At 32.7% G+C, this 22,898-nt stretch overlaps 1 protein-coding gene and 2 long non-coding RNA genes across 3 annotated transcripts; 2 read left to right on the forward strand and 1 right to left on the reverse strand.

Moving 5' to 3' along the window:
* Positions 1-4,767: 4,767 nt before the first annotated feature.
* On the reverse strand, positions 4,768-16,394 carry LOC142226031 (endoplasmic reticulum transmembrane helix translocase). The gene is made up of 8 exons (XM_075295886.1): positions 15,270-16,394; positions 13,256-14,208; positions 12,236-13,196; positions 11,963-12,159; positions 8,640-8,782; positions 8,455-8,587; positions 8,087-8,230; positions 4,768-4,991 (listed from the first exon to the last, which is right to left on the reverse strand). Exons 1-8 carry the CDS (start codon positions 16,291-16,293, stop codon positions 4,872-4,874), a joined length of 3,675 nt encoding a protein of 1,224 aa, XP_075152001.1. The 5' UTR covers positions 16,294-16,394; the 3' UTR covers positions 4,768-4,871.
* Positions 16,395-17,856: 1,462 nt separating this feature from the next.
* Positions 17,857-19,330, forward strand: LOC142223745 (uncharacterized). The gene is made up of 4 exons (XR_012718884.1): positions 17,857-18,119; positions 18,213-18,480; positions 18,575-18,816; positions 18,884-19,330. It is a non-coding gene; the product is annotated as an uncharacterized LOC142223745 (long non-coding RNA).
* A 1,416-nt stretch (positions 19,331-20,746) lies between these two features.
* Positions 20,747-21,872, forward strand: LOC142223748 (uncharacterized). Its single transcript, XR_012718886.1, has 3 exons — positions 20,747-21,106; positions 21,171-21,276; positions 21,342-21,872. It is a non-coding gene; the product is annotated as an uncharacterized LOC142223748 (long non-coding RNA).
* The last annotated feature ends 1,026 nt before the right edge of the window (positions 21,873-22,898 follow it).

A 22,898-nucleotide genomic window follows, 5' to 3' on the forward strand; every position in this document is an offset into this window, starting at 1 on the left:
AAATTGCCCGCATGTTAATAAATTTTAATGCTGTTTTATGACACCAAAAGGAAGGAAAACGAATTATCAATGCAAAAGTGTTTACTAATAATGTTTAAGATATTTAAAGTTTTGTTGTTTGTTTTTTTTTTTTGTTCTTATTTGTTGATATGTTTAATAAGATCATTATTTATCAATTGGTATTGTAGTGTATTGTGTAGTGTAGAGTATTATTATATATTTTATTTTGATGAAAATGAATAAATTATACAAAATTCATAGAATTTTGGCTTTGACTTTCAATTTGAAGTGGGTATATCATTCATACAAATTTAGGTTGAAAAGTATTTGCAACGATGTTAATTTTGAATTTGACTCGCATCGAAAATTGTTTGACAAATTATTGAGTAGCGATGCATTTCAATTTGAGGATAACACTTGAGATATTACTGCTAATGTGTTGAATTTCACTGTTGAGGGTAATGTCTGTTTTTTGTTGAGAACGCGATTTTCTCAACAATTTCTCAACTTGAATATTACCCTAATCCTTTGAAAAAATGTTTGAAAAATTGTTGAAATTTAGCATTTTTCAAACTTTTGTGTTTATTGGGTAGATGGCTCTTTTTCGTCTGCAATTGAGTGATTTTTAATTTGGCTTTAATTTGTTGTCATTCCTTTGTTCTTTTGATGAAACACCAAATATTGAAAAAGCTTATAAAATTCTATACATCCACACTTTTTATACCCACCACCATAGAATGGTGACGGGGGTATAATAAGTTTGTCATTCCGTTTGTAACGCATCGAAATATCGATTTCCGACTATATAAAGTATATATATTCTTGATCAGGGAGAAATTCTAAGACGATATAACGATGTCCGTCTGTCCGTCTGTCTGTCTGTCTGTCTGTCTGTCTGTCTGTTGTAATCACGCTACAGTCTTCAATAATGAAGCAATCGTGCTGAAATTTTGCACAAACTCGTCTTTTGTCTGCAGGCAGGTCAAGTTCGAAGATGGGCTACATCGGTCCAGGTTTTGATATAGTCCCCATATAAACCGACCTCCCGATTTGGGGTCTTGGGCTTATAGAAATCGTAGTTTTTATCCAATTTGCCTGAAATTTGAAATCTAGAGGTATTTTATGACCATAAAGAGGTGTGCCAAAAATGGTGAGTATCGGTCCATGTTTTGGTATAGCCCCCATATAGACCGATCTCCCGATTTTACTTCTTGGTCTTATAGAAACCGTAGTTTTTATCCAATTTGTCTGAAATTGGAAATCTAGAGGTATTTTATGACCATAAAGAGGTGTGCCAGAAATGGTGAGTATCGGTCCATGTTTTGGTATAGCCCCCATATAGACCGATCTCCCGATTTTACTTCTTGGGCTTATAGAAACCGTAGTTTTTATCCAATTTGTCTGAAATTGGAAATCTAGAGGTATTGTAGGACCACAAATACGTGTGCCGAAAATAGTGAGTATCGGTCAATATTTTGGTATAGCCCCCATATAGACCGATCTCCCGATTTTACTTCTTGGGCTTATAGAAACCGCAGTCTTTATTCAATTTACCTGAAATTGGAAATCTAGAGGTATTGTAGGACCACAAATACGTGTGCCAAAAATTGTGAGTATCGGCCCATGTTTTGGTATGGTCCCCATATAAAACGACCTCCCGATGTGGGGTCTTGGGCTTATAGAAATCGTAGTTTTTATCCAATTTGTCCAAAATTAGAAATCTAGAGGTATTTTAGGACCATAAAGAGGTGTGCCGAAAATGGTGAGTATCGGTCCATATTTTGGTATAGCCCCCATATAGACCGATTTCCCGATTTTACTTCTTGGGCTTCTAGAATACGTAGTTTATATACAATTTGCCTGAAATTGGAAATTTATAGGTATTTTAGGACTATAAAGAGGTGTGCCACAAATGGTGAGTATCCGTCCATGTTTTGGTATAACCCCCATATAGACCGATATCCCGATTTTACTTCTTGGGCTTCTAGAATCTGAAGTTTTTATCCAATTTGCCTGAAATTGGAAATCTAGAGGTATTTTCGGGCCATAAAGAAGTGTGCCGAAAACGGTGAGTATCGGTCCATATTTTAGTATAGCCCCCATAAGAAAGATCTCCCGATCTAACTCCTTGGGTTTGTAGAAACCGTAGTTTTTATCCGACTTGCCTGAAATTGTAAATATTCTGGTATTTTAGACTCACAAAAACGTGTATCGGATTAAGTTTCTATCGGTCCATTTGGTAATGCCTCCATATAGACCGACTTCACTTCTTGAGGATGTAGAAGGCGCACTGATCATGAAAATTGCTTGAAACTCAATGTAAAATTTCCAGATTTTACTTCTACAGATTTAAGATTTCAAATCAAGACGTTATTTTATAATTTTCTTGCACACTTACAAGAGATGTTAATGATTCCTCTAAAACTCAAACAAAAATGGTTCTTATAAATCCAGAATCTGATATAGTCCTCATAGGTGAAATCTTTAAATTTATCTTCGGGAAGTGTCCCCAAGTCCTCAAGCCCTACTGAAATTTCAAAGGAAACCCTAATATTTGGTTCATGGTGGTGGGTATTTAAGGTTCGGCCCGGCCGAACTTACTGCTGTATATACTTGTTTTGTAATGCAAATTGACTGATTTGTACGGTAATTCTCGTTTTCCAAAAATAAATTGAGTCACTTGACTGCGCAATTGAGTGGAGTGACTGCGCACTGCAAATAAACAAACCCATGGTGAATTATCAAGGTATGTCTCTATTTTAATTGGTCTATGACAACCATAGAAAAGAAGTGAAATCTTGCATTTTTATGCCCATATTCATAATAATTTACTGATAGTTTATCGAAGGAATTTGTATGGTAATAGCAAGTTTAAAGTTTACGTTTACTTTTATGAATATGGAGGTTAATGTATGAAATGCTTCAATTAGTAATAAACATTTACTGCTGCGATTATTTATGACACTGTATCACCATAGACCAATTAAAATAGAGACATACCTTGATAATTCACCATGGTGTTGTTTATTTGCAGTGCGCAGTCATTCCACTCAATTGCGCAGTCAAGTGACTCAATTTCTTTTTGGAAAACGAGAATTACCGTACAAATCAGTCAATTTGCATTACAAAAAAGATGTGAATGTATAGAGTTTTACATGTTTTTCCAATATTTGGTGTTTCATCAAAAGAACAAACGAAAGAAAACAAATTAAAGCCAAATTTAAAAATCACTCAATTGCAGACGAAAAAGAGCCATCTACGGTGTGCAGACAAACTACAGGGCTGTGAATTCACTTTCGTTGTCTATACCTTCCTTGGTCTATGGTATCACTTTGAATTTCATGTTTTTCGATAAAATAGTCACAATAAATTGCTATTGTGAATCGAAGAAGCGTCACTTTATCCAAATACAATCTGGCAATATCGGCGCGAATTGCACTGATGAGATGTTCTGGATAGAACACCAGTGCAACGATGTTCTGGATAGCCCATACAAATGTTACATCCAGTGCAAAAAGAAAACAGCCCTATTTACGATATTAGTATTAGAGATGCCAGTATGAGATACAAAAAAATAGAGATTCAATATCAAGACTGGAATTCAAAGTAATTTCAAAAATTTTCAGATTAAATTAAAATAAATAAATGATTAATAATTTGAATGCATGTATAATATTCGCAACAACCAAACATATTAAAAAAGAATAAATCATGATGATTTAACACGAATATTTCATAATTGTGTTTTAAGTTAATGACATTACCATATTATGTTTTAAATAAATGCTTTCGTATACCTCATTCACATTTGCCTTATAAAAAAGTGACTTAAAATCCATTTTTAGTAGATTTCGAACCTAATGTGAATTGACTTTTGGATATATTATAACGTAATTCACGAATCCAACTCCCTTAAACATCCTACATTTATTTCTATTTTAAGTGTGAAATTAATTTGCGTGTAATCTTATTTATATTATTTATTAAATTTGTTGTTTATTTATACAATATTCGTTTCTATTCAAGTAGTGCCCCTATTACAGCATTACTCGCCATATTTTCCATTGTAATCGGCGATAGAAATAAAATAAATAAAATAAAAATAAATAATTGAAATCAATATTTTCGAGATTTGGTTGCCTGAGACAATAAGTGGCTATTTTGCAAATTTTGGTGTATCTACGAATAAGTGATTACATATTAGGTGATTATATGCTTTAAATGCACTACTTATTTTATGGCCGAATGTATGCCTGGGGAGAAGTACTTTCCTTCTAGGACATGCGTATGTAAATGTAATCCGAAGCGATGCCAATTAATAAGTGGTTATTAATTTTTAAATAGGCTTACCTACAAGATTACCGGGTAATGAGAGTTTTTGCTGGGTACTTACAAGATTACCGGGTAATGAGAGTTTTTGCTGTGAAAAGTCACCTCTCATCAAATGTAAATTTTCAGTGTAAACTAGTGTAATTTGACGTAATTGATATGCATTTTATGTTTCATTTACCTTCATTTTTAAAAGAATGCCTTCATTTACAAAAAATAAAGATGCATAATTGGTTTGATAATGGTTCACTAAATTTAATTTCATTAATAACCTACACAATTTTATTTAAATTTACATAAAAAAAATCTTCTTATAAACGTTAGTTATTTGTACAGAACCTGCAATGCAAATATGATTAACATTGCATTACAATACATACCTTATTAAATTATCAAAAACATAATAGTTGAAACTATCGAATAAATGAATCAAGAAAATCACGGTCCTCTTCATAAATATTTAATTAATATAAATATCATTACCGCTTATTTGTCTATTTGATATAAAAGATTTACAGCTGTTATCGTTGAAATATTTTTGTTCAACAGCTCAATACACTTGATTTTCTTCTAGTCTCACCAAAAAGGAATGAACAAATTCTGTCAAAAGCGTATGCAGCTATAGTATCTGCTAATAGTACAAATATTAGTACCTGCCGGAACTAAAAGAATAGAAATAGAATTTAGAAATATTAATATAAAAAAATAATATCTACTATTTTGGAAGGCACGACCGAAATAGTTTATTTCTCTAAATCGAAACACGAATTGTCTTTAAATATAATTACATTTTTCTGAATGCTTTTAATGTTGTATTGAAGACTCTATGGTTCAAAATGCCTTTTAATCTTTTTATAACCCATATCTGAAGCTGTTTGTAAGGACATGCTCTTGAGGGTAGAAAAAGTCCAGAAATTTTGACATGCGATGAATACTTTTTATACCGTACTAATACTGCTACGGGGTATTATCACTTAAAATAGATAATTTACCACCAAGAGGAAAACGAGGTGCATCACGACTTGATATAACCTATTCGTTTTGTAATAGCGTATTTTCAAGATTGCTTTCTTTTATACATCAAATATAGTTTTTATATTGAAACATAAATATCAGCAATTACTAAACAAAGCTGGTACTTCGGTCGACCCTTATGGTTGATTACAAACTATAAATTAATTCAAAATTTTACTGGGATGACTTAATAAATATTGCAAATATTTCGACTCCTCTCCATAATATTGGCAACAAAAAAAATTAAAAATTTTAAACTAATATCTCTAAAGTGAAGACTTTAATTATGCCAACGCTGCAAAATTTAATTTAACATTTAAAAACTGGGGGCTAATCACGGCATTCGATATCGAGAATTTTTGATCGAAATCTAAATTTTTCGGATCACGGCAGTCGATATCGAGTTTTATTGATCGACAAGTTTTTCGATTGGTAATTTGTTATCGTAAAACATTTTTACTTGCTTTTTACATCGTTTTCGCCATATAGGAGTAGCAAATATGTTAGTTTTAACTCGAATTGTTGCATGATTTCACGCCAAATACAGTTGCGGTCAAAATATTAGCAGTGCTCATTACGTTCTTACATTGTAGTGAATATTTTTCTTACAGTACATATTTTAATTGTCATTACTGTATGTACCGTAAGTATGAATGACAGCAAATCTTGTTTGAGTAGCAATATGGATTTGTTGTTGCAGTTGTTGTAATTACAGAAAAGCGTCGGTCACAATAATACCAGCGCTAACATAAAGTTTCTCGATTTTTTGTTTTAAATAGTAATGAATTACTACTATTTTAATATTTCGAAATAATAAAATAATCTATTTTAAACCATTGTTCAGCTGAAAAGAGAAATCTTATAAAAAAAAGCTTGTAAAGGAAGGCAAAACCTATAAGGAAATTCAAAATTTTCTTACGTGTTCTACGAAAATGGTAAGAAATGCAATAACCACCTATGAAACGAAAGCAGAAACACATGAAAAAAAAAAGAGTGTGGTATCCCAGTCTACAGAATAGCGCATAAGAAATCCCAGTATTTGAAACCCCCAAACATGCGCTACTGAGATTAGAGACAATATTTGTCCATCCGTGAGCGTTGAAACTGTTGGATTTTTATTGATTTTTGCAGGGAAAATTGTTTTAAGAAATATAGATTAATGTACCATTCCCAAAATTTGTATCAAAAATCCCCAAAGTGGGGGCATATGTTAAAAAACGTAAGTTTTTTGTAATTTGCATATTTCTCAGCTGTTTACTGGTAGGATATTGAAACCTTTTACAGTTAGTTAGTGAACACATGGGTTTTTTTTAGCAATCGGTGTCTTACCAAATGAGAATTTTAGAAAACAAAATTTTTTCTTTTTGAAAAATTGGTGATTTTGGGATGAGAAAAACTCAATTGGCCGATAAAAGCTTAAAACGTATCCTTATTTGGTGTTCTATAAGAAACAAGTAAAAAAAAACATTGGGCGAAATCTATAAAAAATATGTTACGACAGAAACAATGTATGTACCTTTCTCAAAAAAAAAAAAAATAGTCAAAATTCTATATTTTTTTGAAATTCTAATTTGTGGTCTTTACAACTTTTAATCTAAAGGTGGGTATTAAGTTCGAGTTTAGCCGCTAAAATCGTAATTTTTTCACGATTACTTTTCTTTAATAATCCATTTTAAGGAATACAAACTTTGTGACAATTTGCTTTGGGATATTCCCCCATGTTATAATGAAATCTGCAACCAATATGTATAATTTTATGGCTTTTTTTACTGATTTAGTTTTCACTTTACTGAAATTTAGCGGCTAAACTCGAACTTAATACTCACCTTAAAGCACATAGGTACACAATTAACAGCTAAAACAAAATTGTATACCCCCCGAGGTGACCAACTTTCAACAGGTCAGCCCGTGGACACACAAATGTGCAAACTTAGAGGAACACACCTCAGCTTTCACACAAAGAAAAAATAATGTTGATATCTTTATCCGTTCAAAAGTTGCAGAATTATTTCCAAAAAAGCGATTTGAAACCACTGTGTCCGTACCATACCATGACAACATAACGCTTCAATTGAGCCTGCAAAAAGTTGACTTACTAACAAGCACACCGTTTCAAACCCATGAACTTCCACCAATGACAATGGGTACTCTTATCCCTTATTTGTCGTCATATTATATTCATCTCATCCTCCAATCAGAAAGAATGTAAAATGAGATATCCATATTGCATTAATTTTGGCATTACATTTTGTTCTGCTTCGTTTTTTTGCTGTTGGCAATGCTAGAGAAATTGCATCAAATTTCGATCAAATGCCGTGATCCAAACTCGACAATTTTTTCGATACGATTAAGAAATCGATATCGAATGTCGTGGGGGCTTGTTATGGATTGTTGTCTGAAATTCGGAAATATCGTTTCCAATTCTTCTTAGAAATAAAGACATTTTCTACATTAATTTTATACAAATACAAATATAAATATATATTTGTTTGAACCTTAAAAAGTACTAAACTCTCCCAATACTTCACAATAAAAAAATGCATAAAAACTAACCACTGCGAACTAAATTTTATACGAGCTTTCTTGGACAAAGATGGTTTATATAGTTACATTTTCAATGGATTAAAAATTCAAATGCCTTTATTTATTTATCTTTGTCCAAGAATGCCTTTATGTCATTGTAATTATAAGTAAATCATAATTTGGTCGTAAAAATTCGAATGCATTAATATCAAATACTTACATCGTTGGGAAACTCTACTATCTCAAAGGTGTTGGTTAATTCGGGAGAGAACCCCAAAGCAAGCATAAGAACTAAGCCGGTTGATATTAAGATAGAGTAAAGCAATAAACGATTCTCTCGTAAACTTTCCATGAAAGGATGTCCCTGGAAAATAAATACATGTTAATCAATTGTAATATTCAAAATAGTGATGTCGGTACTATGTCCAAGTTTCGCATTGAAGTTATCGCTGTTAATTTTCACTCAACTGATGTGTATGATCTTTCTAAAGTATACTTGGTCGTAATTTGACAAGAATATGTCTGTTTTTACATGTAAGTGATTGATTTTCGAAAACCGAACATAGTACTCTGGCCTTTAATTCGAACCTTATAGTTCACCGCAAATGTAGAAACTTGCAACGCTAAGCATATTATGTATACGGTACTGTTGATTATATTTGGTTCAAATTTTTGCTTTTCTTCAGGATCCATATCGATGTATAATTTCACTTTACCCTCTCTACAAAAGAAGTTATTGCATATATGTAAATATAAAGAAATCGAATTCATACCTTGGAGGGGCTCTGGCTGTCGCCTCTTGCGTTAAATAATATAATGCTGTAAAGTGTACGGCAAATTGGCACAATATTGTTGAAATTGTGTACATATTAAATATATTTGGCAATGGGGCAGTTTTCGATAACGTCTTCAAAGGCTATAAAAAGGAAAAATTAAAAAATATTGATCAAGAAAAACACACAGTATTAAAAATATCCCATGCACAAGGTGGCAGTCCCATGCACAAGGTGGCAGTCCCATGCACAAGACCACGAAAGTCTCATATTTCAGCTTGGGAAGTTTAAAATCATAATGTACAATTAAATAAATATTATGTAAGTTTCAAGTAGGTTTCATAAAAAAAATAATTAAAATAGATCTATAAGCAAATAACCTTAATATATTATATTGGAAAACTGATTATAGACTGAAAAAAAAACACTATTAAAATTTAAGTTTGGCAATTGTAATAAGGGGAGAAAAAAATTTAATTTTGACAATTGTAAAAAGAGGAGAAAATAAAAACCAATTAAAATAAAATTTTTCATAACAGATAATGGATGAAGAATATTAAAATTGAAAATAGTGAAAAAGAAAAAAAAAAATTAAACGAAAATTTTATAACAAATAAAGGAAAGGTATAAATAAAGGTACATATTGCATAAAAATAAAGGTACATATTGCATAAAAACGAAAACAAATTTTAACAATTAGAACAAGTTCGCAAACAATATAGAGCAAAAAAATGAGAATAGATACTAGTTTAATTATTACTCAAAAACGAGATAACAGTTTTCTTAAAGGCATCTGCGTTATTTATACATTGGATAAGTGAGTTCCACAGAGGGATGGAGTTAATAAAAAATTGCCACTCAGAGACCAAACAGCTATGACGAAGCAAAATTAATCTTTTTCTTCTATTAAATCTCAAAAAACGCAGGCGTTGAAATAAATGCACCGGGTGACCACTATAAATAACCCTATGCGGGAAAACAAGGACTCTTAAATTAAGAAAATTAAATTAAGAGAAAGCTGAAACACTGTCATATCTTCGTATACCATATACGTAGCGAGTAATGCTATTGAACGTCCTATTCATTCTCTGCATGCTTAGGGCATCGCACTTAGCAAAAAGTTCACAGCCGTAAATCATAATGGACATCAAGAATGATTTGGCTAAGATAACCCTTATTCTTAACGGAGTACGACGTCGTAATTGCCATAGTGTCCTAAGTATTGAATATACACGCCCACACATAGCAGTAATATGGTCGGACAACATCAGAGTGCTGTTGAACATTACCCCAAGATTTCTGGCACGCTGCACTATCCCAATCGTCTGATTATCCTTATGTCAACATGCACTCTAGACCTCACTGTTCGCCCTTTAATTACCAAACACTTAAATTTTATTGGGATAATAGTAAGGCCATTGGCTGCCGCCCACATTGACATCCTCCCAAGATCCTCATTCAATAAAGCCTCACAACTACCAATTGATGACGGTTCGCACCCAATATATAACTGAACATCATCTGCATACATTCGCATCCGACAATGTCTCACCTGCTTAGGTGAGACATTACATTAGAGCATAGGGAGAAGAGAAGATCAAGCACTAAAAGCACTAACAACACATACTTCCTTTCATCCATAAAGCGCCTGATATCCTCCGACACGTCAACAAGGGCTGTAATACAACTATTCTTATCCCGAAATCCAGACTGTGAGTCCGTTAACAAGGCATTTGTATGCAAGTACTCATCCATTTGATCCCGCAACACACGCTCAAGAGCCTTTGAAAGAAACGGCAGAATCGCTATGAGTCTGTAATCTCCGCTTATCTTTTGTACAGGAACTATCCGTGCTTCCTTCCACCTACTTGGATAATAACTATTGGTTATTATCCTACTAAATATGAAGGTAATAAAGGGGAGGAGTTAATGGACATGATACTTTCCAGGACATGCATCTCCTCCAATGAACTCAAAGCGATTATCAAAAACAACGGTTGCCGTATCATAGAATGAGGAATCAGCGTCCCACATGGGAATGTCCAAAAACTTCGCGTTAATATCGTCAACATCAATTGATCCATCATTCACATAAGTATCCTTTCTACCGACATCAAGCCCCATATTCGCCTTGATCCAACGGCATCACCAAATTTAGACATATATTACTCAGACTTAGCCTCCTTTATATAGTCATAAGCCTTTCTCCTTGCATCATAGTACTCACCGCGTAATTCTGGAGTTCTATACCTCCTCCACCTCCTGTAGGCAACATCCCTCACTCTTAAGGCATTTGCAACCTGATGCGTAAACCAAGGTCGATTTATAGGCCATATAGTCTTACTCCTCAATGGCTATATCGTAAAGCCTAACTATATTTTCCTCAAGATAACTCAGTTAGTCATCGATAGACGCCATACCATAAATCAAACTCCAGTCAATGCACTCGAACTCAACATTCGGAAGATCGTAATTAATATTCTTAAAATCACGAAACTTGGCAGAATGTTTCCTGACATCCAGGCGATAGTCATATATCAAGAAAATAAGGTCATGACGTGAAAAGCAAGGTACTGAGAGTTCAGATCATACAAAAGTATATTCGATAAATCATTAATAAAAAAACAAAGGTCCAGTAAAATTGCGTTAGTGGAAGTATAATGTTTGGGTGTAGTATTATTAACAGAAAAGAGTCCTAATGATAACATAGCATCGACAAATCTGAAATCAATGAGGACATTACTATTAAAATCCCCAGCAATAACTATTGAAAAAACACTATGTAGTAGTTTCTGTCGTTTTTGTCGTACAGCTTCCTGTAGTATTAAATAGTTCGGTTTCGTTAAGCTTTAAGGCTTTTCAGCGGTGGATTATATCCTCTCAGTAATGCTGGTGATATTTCGGAGTTTTTCAAAGCTTCTCTAAGTGTCTACACCGCCGTTTGAACACGGCTATAAAAAAGGAGGTCCCTTATCATTGAGCTAAACATAAAATCTGGCTTCACTCCTTAATAAGACAGAAGTTGACCGCATGTGATATGGCAATGGGATGAATAGTCTAAGTGATACTAAAATTAGTCGCCACTATACCTAACCTTACCAAATGTTCGGCAATCTGAATGAAAATTGCAAAGCTACAATAGCTTCTGTCTTTGAATATTATAATTGTCTTTGAATATTATAATTGACACAACGGTATCTGAAATAATTTTCACCTGCTAGAAATATGTATGAGTTCAATGCATTTTGTGTTGATAATCATACTTTCAAAATAAATATATTCGTTTGAATATCCGGAGTGATTTTCACCTGTCATATACTCACCTTAGATCGCGTAATGAAAAGAAAACATGCAGCTATGAAAAGTCCTTGCAAAGTGGCCTGAGTGTCACTAAATTTAACGCCATCAATATACAAAACGGATTGACAATATGCTGATATAAGAGCATTGAGCGCTAATATTTTGAACATTTGGAGTGTGGTAACTAATGTGCATCGACCTTGCTTTATAATATGGTTGACTGAAATAAAAGCAAACAAAATGTTTATCACATTTATATCTATGATTTTGTTTATCTATTTGGTAAATTTACTAACCACAAATAATTGAAGAAGATTTACTTGTAAACGGTGCGGCAATACTTGCATCACCCAGCTTAACAATAGATACCTGCTCCTCGTCTATTTCGCGCAAAACGTTTTGTAATCGCGCTTGGACTTGTGCTTGTTGGTCTCGTCTTAATTGAAGAGTTCGTTCCCTTGGTGAAAGATCTTGGTTCATTTGACGGTTGCCGGCGATGTTTGAGTTTCTTCCTGATGGTCTCTGGGCAGCTGGCGCCACGATAGTGTTATTTGCCAATGGTGTATTATCGATTGAAGAACTTGATGTATTTGATGGTGTTTGTGTAACAGCCAGAGTTTTCTTAATTGGTACATTACTCAACAAGGACACACCGACATTAGCATGTTTTAAAGCTCCGACATCATTTGTACCATCACCACACATTAGAGTGCAAAAACCCAATTGTTTTAGAGTAGTTATAACAAACTCTTTTTGTTTTGGAGCAAAACGAGCGCACACGGTAATTTGAGGCAATATTTTTAAGAGTTTTCCATATTGAAAATCTTTTAGATATTGCAACCCTTCACCTGTTATACATAAATCATAATCTAACAATACTTTCCTCAAATCTTTATCTATATCGAAGCACGTTTCTCCATCTATCGACATCCATTGCCAGCAGTTTGACTTCTTCGATTGCGTCAAAATAAGCAATTTTTTACGGGTGAATCTAAGCTCTTTAGCAACATAACATGCTGTTAATGGATTATCACCCGTTATCATAACCACTCTATGTGATGCTTGTATAAGTTCCTTTATGACCGTTTTCGAATCTGGTTTCATAGGACAAGATATGATTACAAATCCTGCAAATGTCAGGTCACATTCAACGTCTTCACGTTTGAGTTCACGAACTTGTTGTGGACTTAACGTTCCAAATTCCTTAATACCTAATGCTAAAACGCGAGCTCCACGGCGAGAATATTCTAAAAATGTCTAAAAATAAAATTTTAAATATGGTGATCTTGATTGCATAGTCACAGTCTGGATATAACCTTTTCGTAATTTTTGGGAACTTGTTTCAGCATTTCCATTAAAACTTCTGGAGCTCCTTTAACAGTCCCTATATAATGTACATCGTTACTGAATTGACTCAAATGTCCAGCCAAAACAGACATGCGTTTGAGAGCAGATGAAAAATAAAAACGTTGGTAGATTCGCAATGGTTTTAGTTTACCTCTTTTAGGTATCACACTTTCTTGTTTTGTCAAATTCCAATCTACAGCTGTCAACGTTGCCTTTTCCAGTGGATCGCCAACTAATCCATCATCCAACATCACCAACGAATGACATGTTGCCAAAACATGTATTGTATTGTCTTCAGCCCTATCCATTGGAACAATAGCAGCATCGTCTGTTAGACCTGCTACTCCCTCCACCATCAAGTTGTCCGATGTTAGAGTGCCGGTTTTGTCAAAGCAGCAAATTTGTACTTTGCCGGCAAAAGGAATTCGGAAGGGTTCAGTACAGAATACAAAAAGTTTCGACAATTGCATTAGGGATGTGTTCACAGCCAAGGTCAATTCAATAGGCAAGTCTGGAGGTATAATCGAAGTCAAAATAAGCGTACATTCTAAAAAGAGCTTATATCGATTACGCTCCGGGTCTTCACTCCCTTTGATCCAAACATATGAGGCAGCAGCAACAGCAAATATCATAAGGAAAACTATGAAGGCAAATGTTTCCAGATTGTTTTCAGTCACACGTTTCACACCGAACAATATGGTGCGCAGAAGTTTTCCCTGCGATGTATTGAATCCATTCCGTATAACATATCCAATGCACCCACCATCTGGGGCTCGCATAGCATCCTTGCTCGGCGCCGTGTGTTGTACGACTTTAGTTCCACCAAATAATACGAAAAGCTTACCATCGCCCTCCACATCAAGTTCGGTATCGAGATTATCCAGTGATTCCAAAGATTCCTTCATTTGGGGTACAGATTCACCTATGACGTGGATGTAAAAAAGTGATGTGCATAAATAAACCTGATCTTTTTCATTTATCTCTGTCCAGCAAAAATAAGTTGTGAAAATTGCGTCAAAGATAAATATTATGAATTAAATTCAATATAAGATATTCCCAAATTTGACAATTTCCACATACAGCTTTGCGTTCTATATCTTATATTGGTTTTGGTTCATAATTTGGTTCATGCACTCACCCTATATATAGTTAATCGTATGTTGTTAGATAGGGAAAAAACTGCTATACCACATTACCAGCTTGTACCACATTTTCATAGTATTTACCATTGACCCCATTTTGACAACTTATTGGCTGGACAGAGATAAATGAACATTTTTTATTGATATCTATTTCTATTTATATAGAGAATCTTGTATATATGCATTTGAAAGGCCCTATAAAAGGGTGAGTTAAATTGCTTCAATGTAGACGAATAACTCTGTGGCTTGGTGCTAAAAGGGCCAATGTCAAAATATTCAGTTTTGAGATAATTGAACTTGAATTTTTTAACAAAAACTATTTTAACTACAACAACCACTGTTTCATTCCACACGTAGCATATAGAAGATGATTTTCTTCCCATCGTTTGGTAGATGGTAAGGTTAAATGTCCACAGTTGACGTTTATAAAAGGGCCAAAGTAGACATTCGCCCTTTTAGAATTAAGTTTTATAGATGAGTTCATAATGACATTGGCCAGCTTTACGCTTTTTTAACCCCTTCTGGGTAAAATTTAATATTGACTGTTTTATAATTATGAAACAGAGCAAAAAAGAAATCTAATGCAATGATTAACTCAAAACAGCAAATATTGACATTGGCCCTTTTAGCACCAAGCCACAGAACTAATAACACCTTAATTTTGTATCTTCGAGTGATATACCTTCTAACCAATTGTAGCGCGAGCTCGTTTATGGTGAAACACATTAATTGATTCTAGTTTTGCTCTATGATGTAGGATGTTATTATAGAAATTTAGTCATAGTCTTGAGGTAATGAATAAGAGATCTACTTCTAACCAACAAATTACTAAATTACTTACCTGTTAACATACTCTCGTCGACAATACAGCTTCCACGCAATAAAACTAAATCACACGGTACTAAGTTCTCAGATTGCGACCTAATGATTGATACCAAATCGCCGGGCAATAACATATTCGAAGGAAGTGTCCGCCATTTGTTATAGCGAAATACATTGAGCAGGTATGGTTTGTTGCCCATTTTACGAATTTCAGACATATTACGCAATTGTTGTTGGACAAGGGTGCACTCGAAAACTATTAACATAAATAACGTGAAGAGTGAGTAGTACCAGTATTCGTCCAGGCACCACAAACCAACAGAAAATATTTGAAATACGAAGAACGGAGCGGTTGCTCTTTCAACGAACAAATCAAAGAACTCTGGAATAACCATTTCCATGTCATTTATGCCATATGTTTGTTTGGCTAGTTTAATCGATTCCTCAGATTCAAGTCCACGTGATTTGCTATAGAGCTTCAGCATTACGTTGATTGGAAATTCGAGTCCTCTGAATGTTGCCTTTTCATCGTCCCAAATATATTTTGTTTTTTGGAAAAGGAAGTAGTATGTCACCTGGCCATTTTCTAGTTTCGTGTTTTTTATGGGTACAATTTCAGATGATCCATTGTTCTCTGTAGGAACAACTTTAGCCAATACACCCTCACGTGGAATCTTCACCTTGCGGCAATTAAGGAATGCTAGAACGTGAACGCTCCAATAACAACAAAGCAGTGTCAATATATGCAAAAAAGCAATTACAGCAATGGCTACCAAACCGGCCTCATAATGTTCCTGGACCCCATAGGAAATCCATAAGTAGAAAGTTCCCAAATACAAAGGAACAAAAGGTAATACTACGCCACTTAGCATAATGGGATTTCGTACGTACAAACCCACATACTGCACAAGATCATCTATCCGTCCACTACTTGGGGAGCCTCCTTTCCGAAAAACTTTTGGGTTGTACTGTTCGTCCGAATCTGCTTTAAGATCTTCTATTTGTTTATGATCCACGACTTTAATTATTTCGCCTCCAACCATGTTTATGTATGTTATACATTTAGTTCGACTGGAGTTTAAGTTGAAACCCAACTTTTATGAGGAATCAAATAAGCAAATGACGTTTGTGACGTGTTTCCAACAAACAGTATTGCCTAATTCATTTATTGTTCGTTGGAACAGTATTGCCAGAATAACATTTAAACATTAGCATACCGTTCATAACAAAATCGGAGAGGTAGTGTCAATTCAATAAGAACCTGCGCGAAGATAGTACATCCATGAAGTTAGCGACGTACTATGCTCGGTTTTCGAATTGAAAATCAATTTCAATTTTTTTTTGTTCGAAGTTTCACACACAATAAGATATTAAAACTTGGCTTAAATCTACTTTAGTACAAGTGCTCCAATTTGTCCAATTTTTTGCCAGCGTGTAGCTTTTCGATTCTAAACACAAAATGTAATATATGTGGTTTTCAACAAGGCCGTATTCAAGGGGGGGGGGATGAGGGGGATCAAACCCCCCCCCCCCGAAATGAATGAATATTTTTATATAAATAAATATATATTTTTAGCTGCATAGAAAAATCTTATCGAAGATGTTGAAGAAAAGCTGGAGGTTTTATTTTGAAAAACGCGTACACACAAAAAATTATCACCAAAATTTTTTCAATTAAACACTTAATTGAATTTGGAAACAGATTCAATTAATATGTTAATTGATTCAATTAATTATATTGTTACGTTTTTATATTTAGGCGTTTTTAATTACCCGACAATTAAAACACAGTTCTTTTAAATAACGACAATCTACAATTTATTTACTATGACTTCACACTTTACAATTCGTTCACACTGAAGTTATTCGTTTGACGCTTTAATTAAGACTGACTCGTTAGCAGCATGCGAGCGCTTTTATATATGACGGTGTGGCAATACGAGAACATTCTGGTAGCACTACAATATTCTGGCAACGCCAGAACATTCTTAGACAATGCTAGAAGGATCTACGACCATTAAGTAATTCGTCTGGTGGCTGCCAAACACATACACACTCACATAGATATATGCTCGCATTACTACAACAACAATGACAATAGACAATGAGATGAAATGAGAAAGCAAAATAACAAAGCAAAGGGGTTGTTATTCTATGAGAGAGTAAAAACTAACATTTCGGTAAGCAAACAAAAGAACATAAAAGAAATTCAGGAAAATACTAGAAAATGAATAGATGATTCCAACAAGTGATAGCGAAATTTTATCGTTACAATTTTAAATTTTAAATTAGCGGAAACTAATTTAAATAAACTTATATCTATAATTATCAAATTCGTAACAATATAATCAAATCCGAATAAAAACCAATTAAGAAAATGATTGATATTTGTTACGTTTCCAATTAAAATATTAATTGATTCAATCAATTTGTTAATCAATTCGGAAATAATTTTCAATTACAAACGTGATTGAAAATTTTTCCGTTTCCAATTACACATGTGATTGATCTAATCACCTTTGTGATTGAAATTGAATAATTTTGAGCAATGGAAAGAGCGAAAAGAGAACAAGAGAATGGGTATTTATTCAACAATGTATAATGGAGAGATCAGTCTGTGGAAGTAACTCGTAACGAACGGTTGGGTTTTTGTTTTTCGTGTAAATTGAAAAACATGATTGGCGACATTTTGTCTGCTGCATTCAAAATGTGTGCATAGCATAGGGTTGAAATAAATAAAGTGTGCAACAACAAATGGCCACGTGGTAAAGGTTTGAAAAAAAATATATATGAGAGAACGCATTTGAAATTACCTGTGTTTGTGTTTTGTGGCATTGTGAAAATGGAAAACAATCTACGTTTATTAAAGGTAAGAAATTGTGAAATGTGAATACCGTTTTCCATTGAATCCTGTTTACATTAAACGGACTAAAATAATATATTTTTTATTCATTTCTTTTAGTGACCAATTTTATTTCGTGAAATTTACCAATTAATCCCATCAACTCCATCCTTTTATCAAATATATAAGAATATGTTTGCAATCAAAAATTGGGTACACTCACAGTTTTCTTAAAACCGGTATGAGTTTGTTGGAAGATTAACCTTGAAGTTGCGAAGTAGCGTTGGCATTAAATTGCATTTTGCATTTTTACCTGCCTTTTCCAGTTTGAACCCAAGTAGAGAGCAGTATATCTGATATATAAACTAATGAGCTGAATTATGTAATGGTAAAAAAGTTCTTTCTTTTGGATTTTAAAATATGAAAAATATCCGAAAATAATAAAAATATTTATTTTCCATTTATATTTTTTCTATTTCCAGAATTTGCAAAGTATCATCAATATAATACCAAATATTACATTGCTTTGCCATTATTTTTGTCTTTGATTGGTTCAAATTTTAATAGACGATTTCAATGTGTGGAACTTTTGGAAAGAAATTGTTACTAAAATGAAATTACCGAGCTCCTTAATACACCTTTTTATGCTAAAAGACTACAACTGCAAAAGAAGATTATAAACCTGCAATCTGGAACTAAGAATTGAACTTGATATTCTATGCAGGTAATGTTTAACAAAATCAAGTTTTAATTGAACAAAATTAAATTCGAATTATTCTGTTTACTTTCAGAAAAACTAATTTAGCTTACAGGCTGCTGATTTATTGGAAATCTTGGCGCATCTACATATTAGAAGGAACATGCTGACATGGTTATTATTATAAGGAAGATAATGATTTATATAGTTTATTTATTCACCCTATAGTTGTTATTGATAGTAATTGTATGTGTAAGTTATGTTAGAACAGAACACAAATGACAAGAACCAAATTTATTTGTCTATTGCATAATTCAAAAAATAATAAAATATTAAATATGTGTTATTACCTATTCTTTTTTCTCTTTCTTCTTATTTACGACAACTGAATAGTTTAGTTTTCTTTTGTAACAAACAGTATATGCTTAAACACCGACAGGTGCATATGATCTAGTTATTAGGCAAAACTATATTTTGTAAATTTATTTATAAAATATTTTGCAAATAAAATAAAAATAATATAAATATGTTTTATAAGAAACACATATTTTCTTTTATTTAAAATAAAACTAAATACGATTTTGGGGTCGCAATATATACATTTTTTGATTGAAATTTATAGCCAATTTCAATTAATTATTTAAATGAATGAATCAAATAATTGATTGATTTTTGTTGCGAAATTAATTAAAACTTTAATTGATTCAATTAAAACTGTCATTGAGTTTTATGTTAAAAATCAATCATGTTTTTAATTGATTCAATCACACAATTAATTGATTCCGTGACAAAAGTCAATTAAATTTTTAATTGAAAATCGTGTCGGTTTTCTATCAAAATGGGTGATTGGTACTATCATTTTCGTGATTGAAGACATTTCAATTAAAAAACTGATTAAATCCGTGATTTTCGTGATTGAAATCAAAAAATTTTTTTGTGTGTACCTATAAAACTTGCACAAATCATAGAATACTAGTTGAAAAGCCCGTCAAACGACGGTCGAAAAAACAAATTGTTTTTGTTCTCGCACCACAAATTTCATTTTTGGAAAATGCATTTCTGCTTTTTATGTTTGTTTGTTGTTCTTTTTGTGAACATGACTTGCTATGTTTGGCCATAACAACAACAACTAAACAGCCAAACACACAATTGTAAATGAAATGGCGCAAAACCTGCGAAAAGAACCTGCATAATTCAGCGATGGAAGCAATAAAGAGATATTTCCAAACGTGCATATTCTTTTAAAAATGTTGGTTACTTTGCAAGTTACTCAGGGATGGAAAATACAATTTTTAAGAAAGTACAAAAATGGTATTTTTTGAGCTAAAAGGTACTTTTTACTAAATTTCAACAAAAATTTCACTGGAAGATTATTGTCAAGAGACTGAATTTTAAAGAAAATAAAATTTTGACAAAATTTTCTATATAAATAAAATTTTGCAAAAATTTTCTATAGAAATAAAATTTTGCAAAAAAATTCTATAGAAAAAAATTTTTCAATTGAAATAAAATTTTGACAAAATTTTCTATAGAAATAAAATTTTGACATTTTTTACCGAAATAAAAAATCGATAATATAGAATCGCATTCTTTATTTTTCGACTAAAACATTCTTGAAGTTCAATAAAATCCTGTTTTTGACTATGTCTTTTACAAAATCGAGATTTTCTTCCCACATGAACATGTCTGTTTTGCCATGTTTGTAAAAGACTATTAGCAAATAAGGTTGATAAAGACTTTCTCAAAATATTAAAATATTTTGTCAAAGCTATTGTACCATAAATCTGATATCGACTCAAAAATATATACACAAATGGTACTAAATCATTCGCGGGGGTACTACGGTACTGACCGGGGTGAAAAAGTTTTGAAAAAAGTACTATAGTACTGCATTTTCCATCCCTGCAGTTACTACGTGCTCATTCGAACGTTCATTTTCAACAATGAAGAGATTAAAGACGTATCTTAGAAATTCGACTAGCGAGAGTAGACTCAAAGGATTGGCATTAATGTCGGTTCATCGCCGAATAAATGTGCCGACTGAAGAAGTCATTGATTTATTTGCTGTCCAAAAAGCCCGTCGGCTCAATTTAATATTATAAAAATATTGTATACATACCTATGCATAAATAAAATTTTCTACACATGAGATTATATGAATATTTTTTTTTTAAAGTTGAACCCCCCCTCCCGAATTAAAATCCTGGCTACGGCCTTGGTTTTCAATACTTATTTGTGCAACGAAGTTCGTGGTCAATTGCAAGAAATAAAAAAATGGAAAATTTTAGACAAATAACCAAATAGTTTATAAAAATAGGTAAGTGAAAATAAAAAATGAAATAAAACTTTAAGGAAGTCACTAAATGTATATCTCTTTGCAGAAAACTAAAATTATGGATTCTACGTTCTTGAAAACATTAATAAGCTGACCGGTGAAAAAATGGTGGACAATTAACTGGAACTGTTTCAAATAGTTTATAATAATTGGTACGCCAATATGAAAAATTAAATCAACACTTTAGAGAAGTCACTAAATTTAAATCTCTTTGCAGAAAACTAAAATCTTTGAATGCTACATTCTTGCAAACATTAAGAAGCTGACCAATGAAAAATGAGTGGCTTATCGACAATAAAAAGTTTCCAGAAACATTACAAACCAATTAAAATTGTTAAAAACAACAAATTGTTGAAATCAAAAAACTTCTGGATGAAAATGTGCAGCACATCGTCAGTTTAATTCATATGCTATTATCAGTTTAAAATGGATATTTTGTGAATTCCTTCTGCTGGAAATCTATTCTAACACGCGGTTCAATACGTTCCTAATTTCAAATTACCCGCATGTTAATAAGTTTTAATGCTGTTTTATGACACCAAAAGGAAGGAAATCGAATTATCAATGCAAAAGTGATGTTTAAGATATTTAAAGTTTTGTTGTTTGTTTTTTTTTTTTTTTGTTCTTATTTGTTGATATGTTTAATAAGATTATTATTTATCAATTGGTATTGTAGTGTATTATGTAGTGTAGTGTATTATATATTTTATTTTGATGAAAATAAATAAATTATACAAAATTCATAGAATTTTGGCTTTGACTTTCAATTTGAAGTGGGTAGGTATATCATTCATACAAATTTAGGTTGAAAAGTATTTGCAACGATGTTAATTTTGAATTTGACTAGTATCGAAAATTGTTTGACAAATTATTGAGTAGCGATGCATTTCAATTTGAGGATAACACTTGAGATATTATTGCTAATGTGTTGAATTTCACTGTTGAGGGTAATGTCTGTTTTTTGTTGAGAACGCGATTTTCTTCGATTTTCTGTTGATATTTAGCATTTTTCAAACGTTTGTGTTTATTGGGATGGTTTTTTCGTTGCATTTTAGGGTAGTGTTTTGTCAAAGTTTTCTCATATTATCTTCAACACCTTTTCAAAGATTTCGTCAACATTTTGGCAAATGGGAAGTCATTCGCCAACAATTTGAAGATGTATTGAAGATGAGCTATTTCAAGTCAAGTTGAATTTATGTTGAAAATTATATTTACCCTCAAACTGAAAAATTGTTGCATTTGAAAAACGCTCATCCTGTGTTTATTGGCATATACCATTTTTTGGAGGCAAGACGTATTTTCGGAGTTACGGGACCCTAAAATTTTCTTTATTATTTATATTGGATTTAGTACCCAACGCATATAAAGTAATATATATGTTATCCAAATAATAGGTAATAAAGTGTATATTTAGAATACATAAAAAAAAACTTCATAAGCATCGACCCGGAGGGGTCCCGGGGCCATCAAAAATTTTACCCTTTCTCATCTAAGCAATATGGTACTCATATTAAAGCTAATTTCGAGTACATCGCGAATTTCGTAAATATATTTTTATATAGAAAGTCATATATATTCAACTTAAAAAAAAAATATTCATATAATCTCATGTGTAGAAAATTTTATTTATGCATAGGTATGTATGCAATATTTAAACCCTTCACCACTACTGTGGTACAGGGTATAATAAGTTTGTGCATTTGTATGTAACGCCAAGAAGGAAAAGTCTGAGACCCATCGTTTAGTATACCGATCGTCTTAGAATTAAATTCTG

This window comes from Haematobia irritans, chromosome 2 (genome assembly GCF_050003625.1).
Source record: "Haematobia irritans isolate KBUSLIRL chromosome 2, ASM5000362v1, whole genome shotgun sequence".
Taxonomy (NCBI): domain Eukaryota; kingdom Metazoa; phylum Arthropoda; class Insecta; order Diptera; family Muscidae; genus Haematobia; species Haematobia irritans.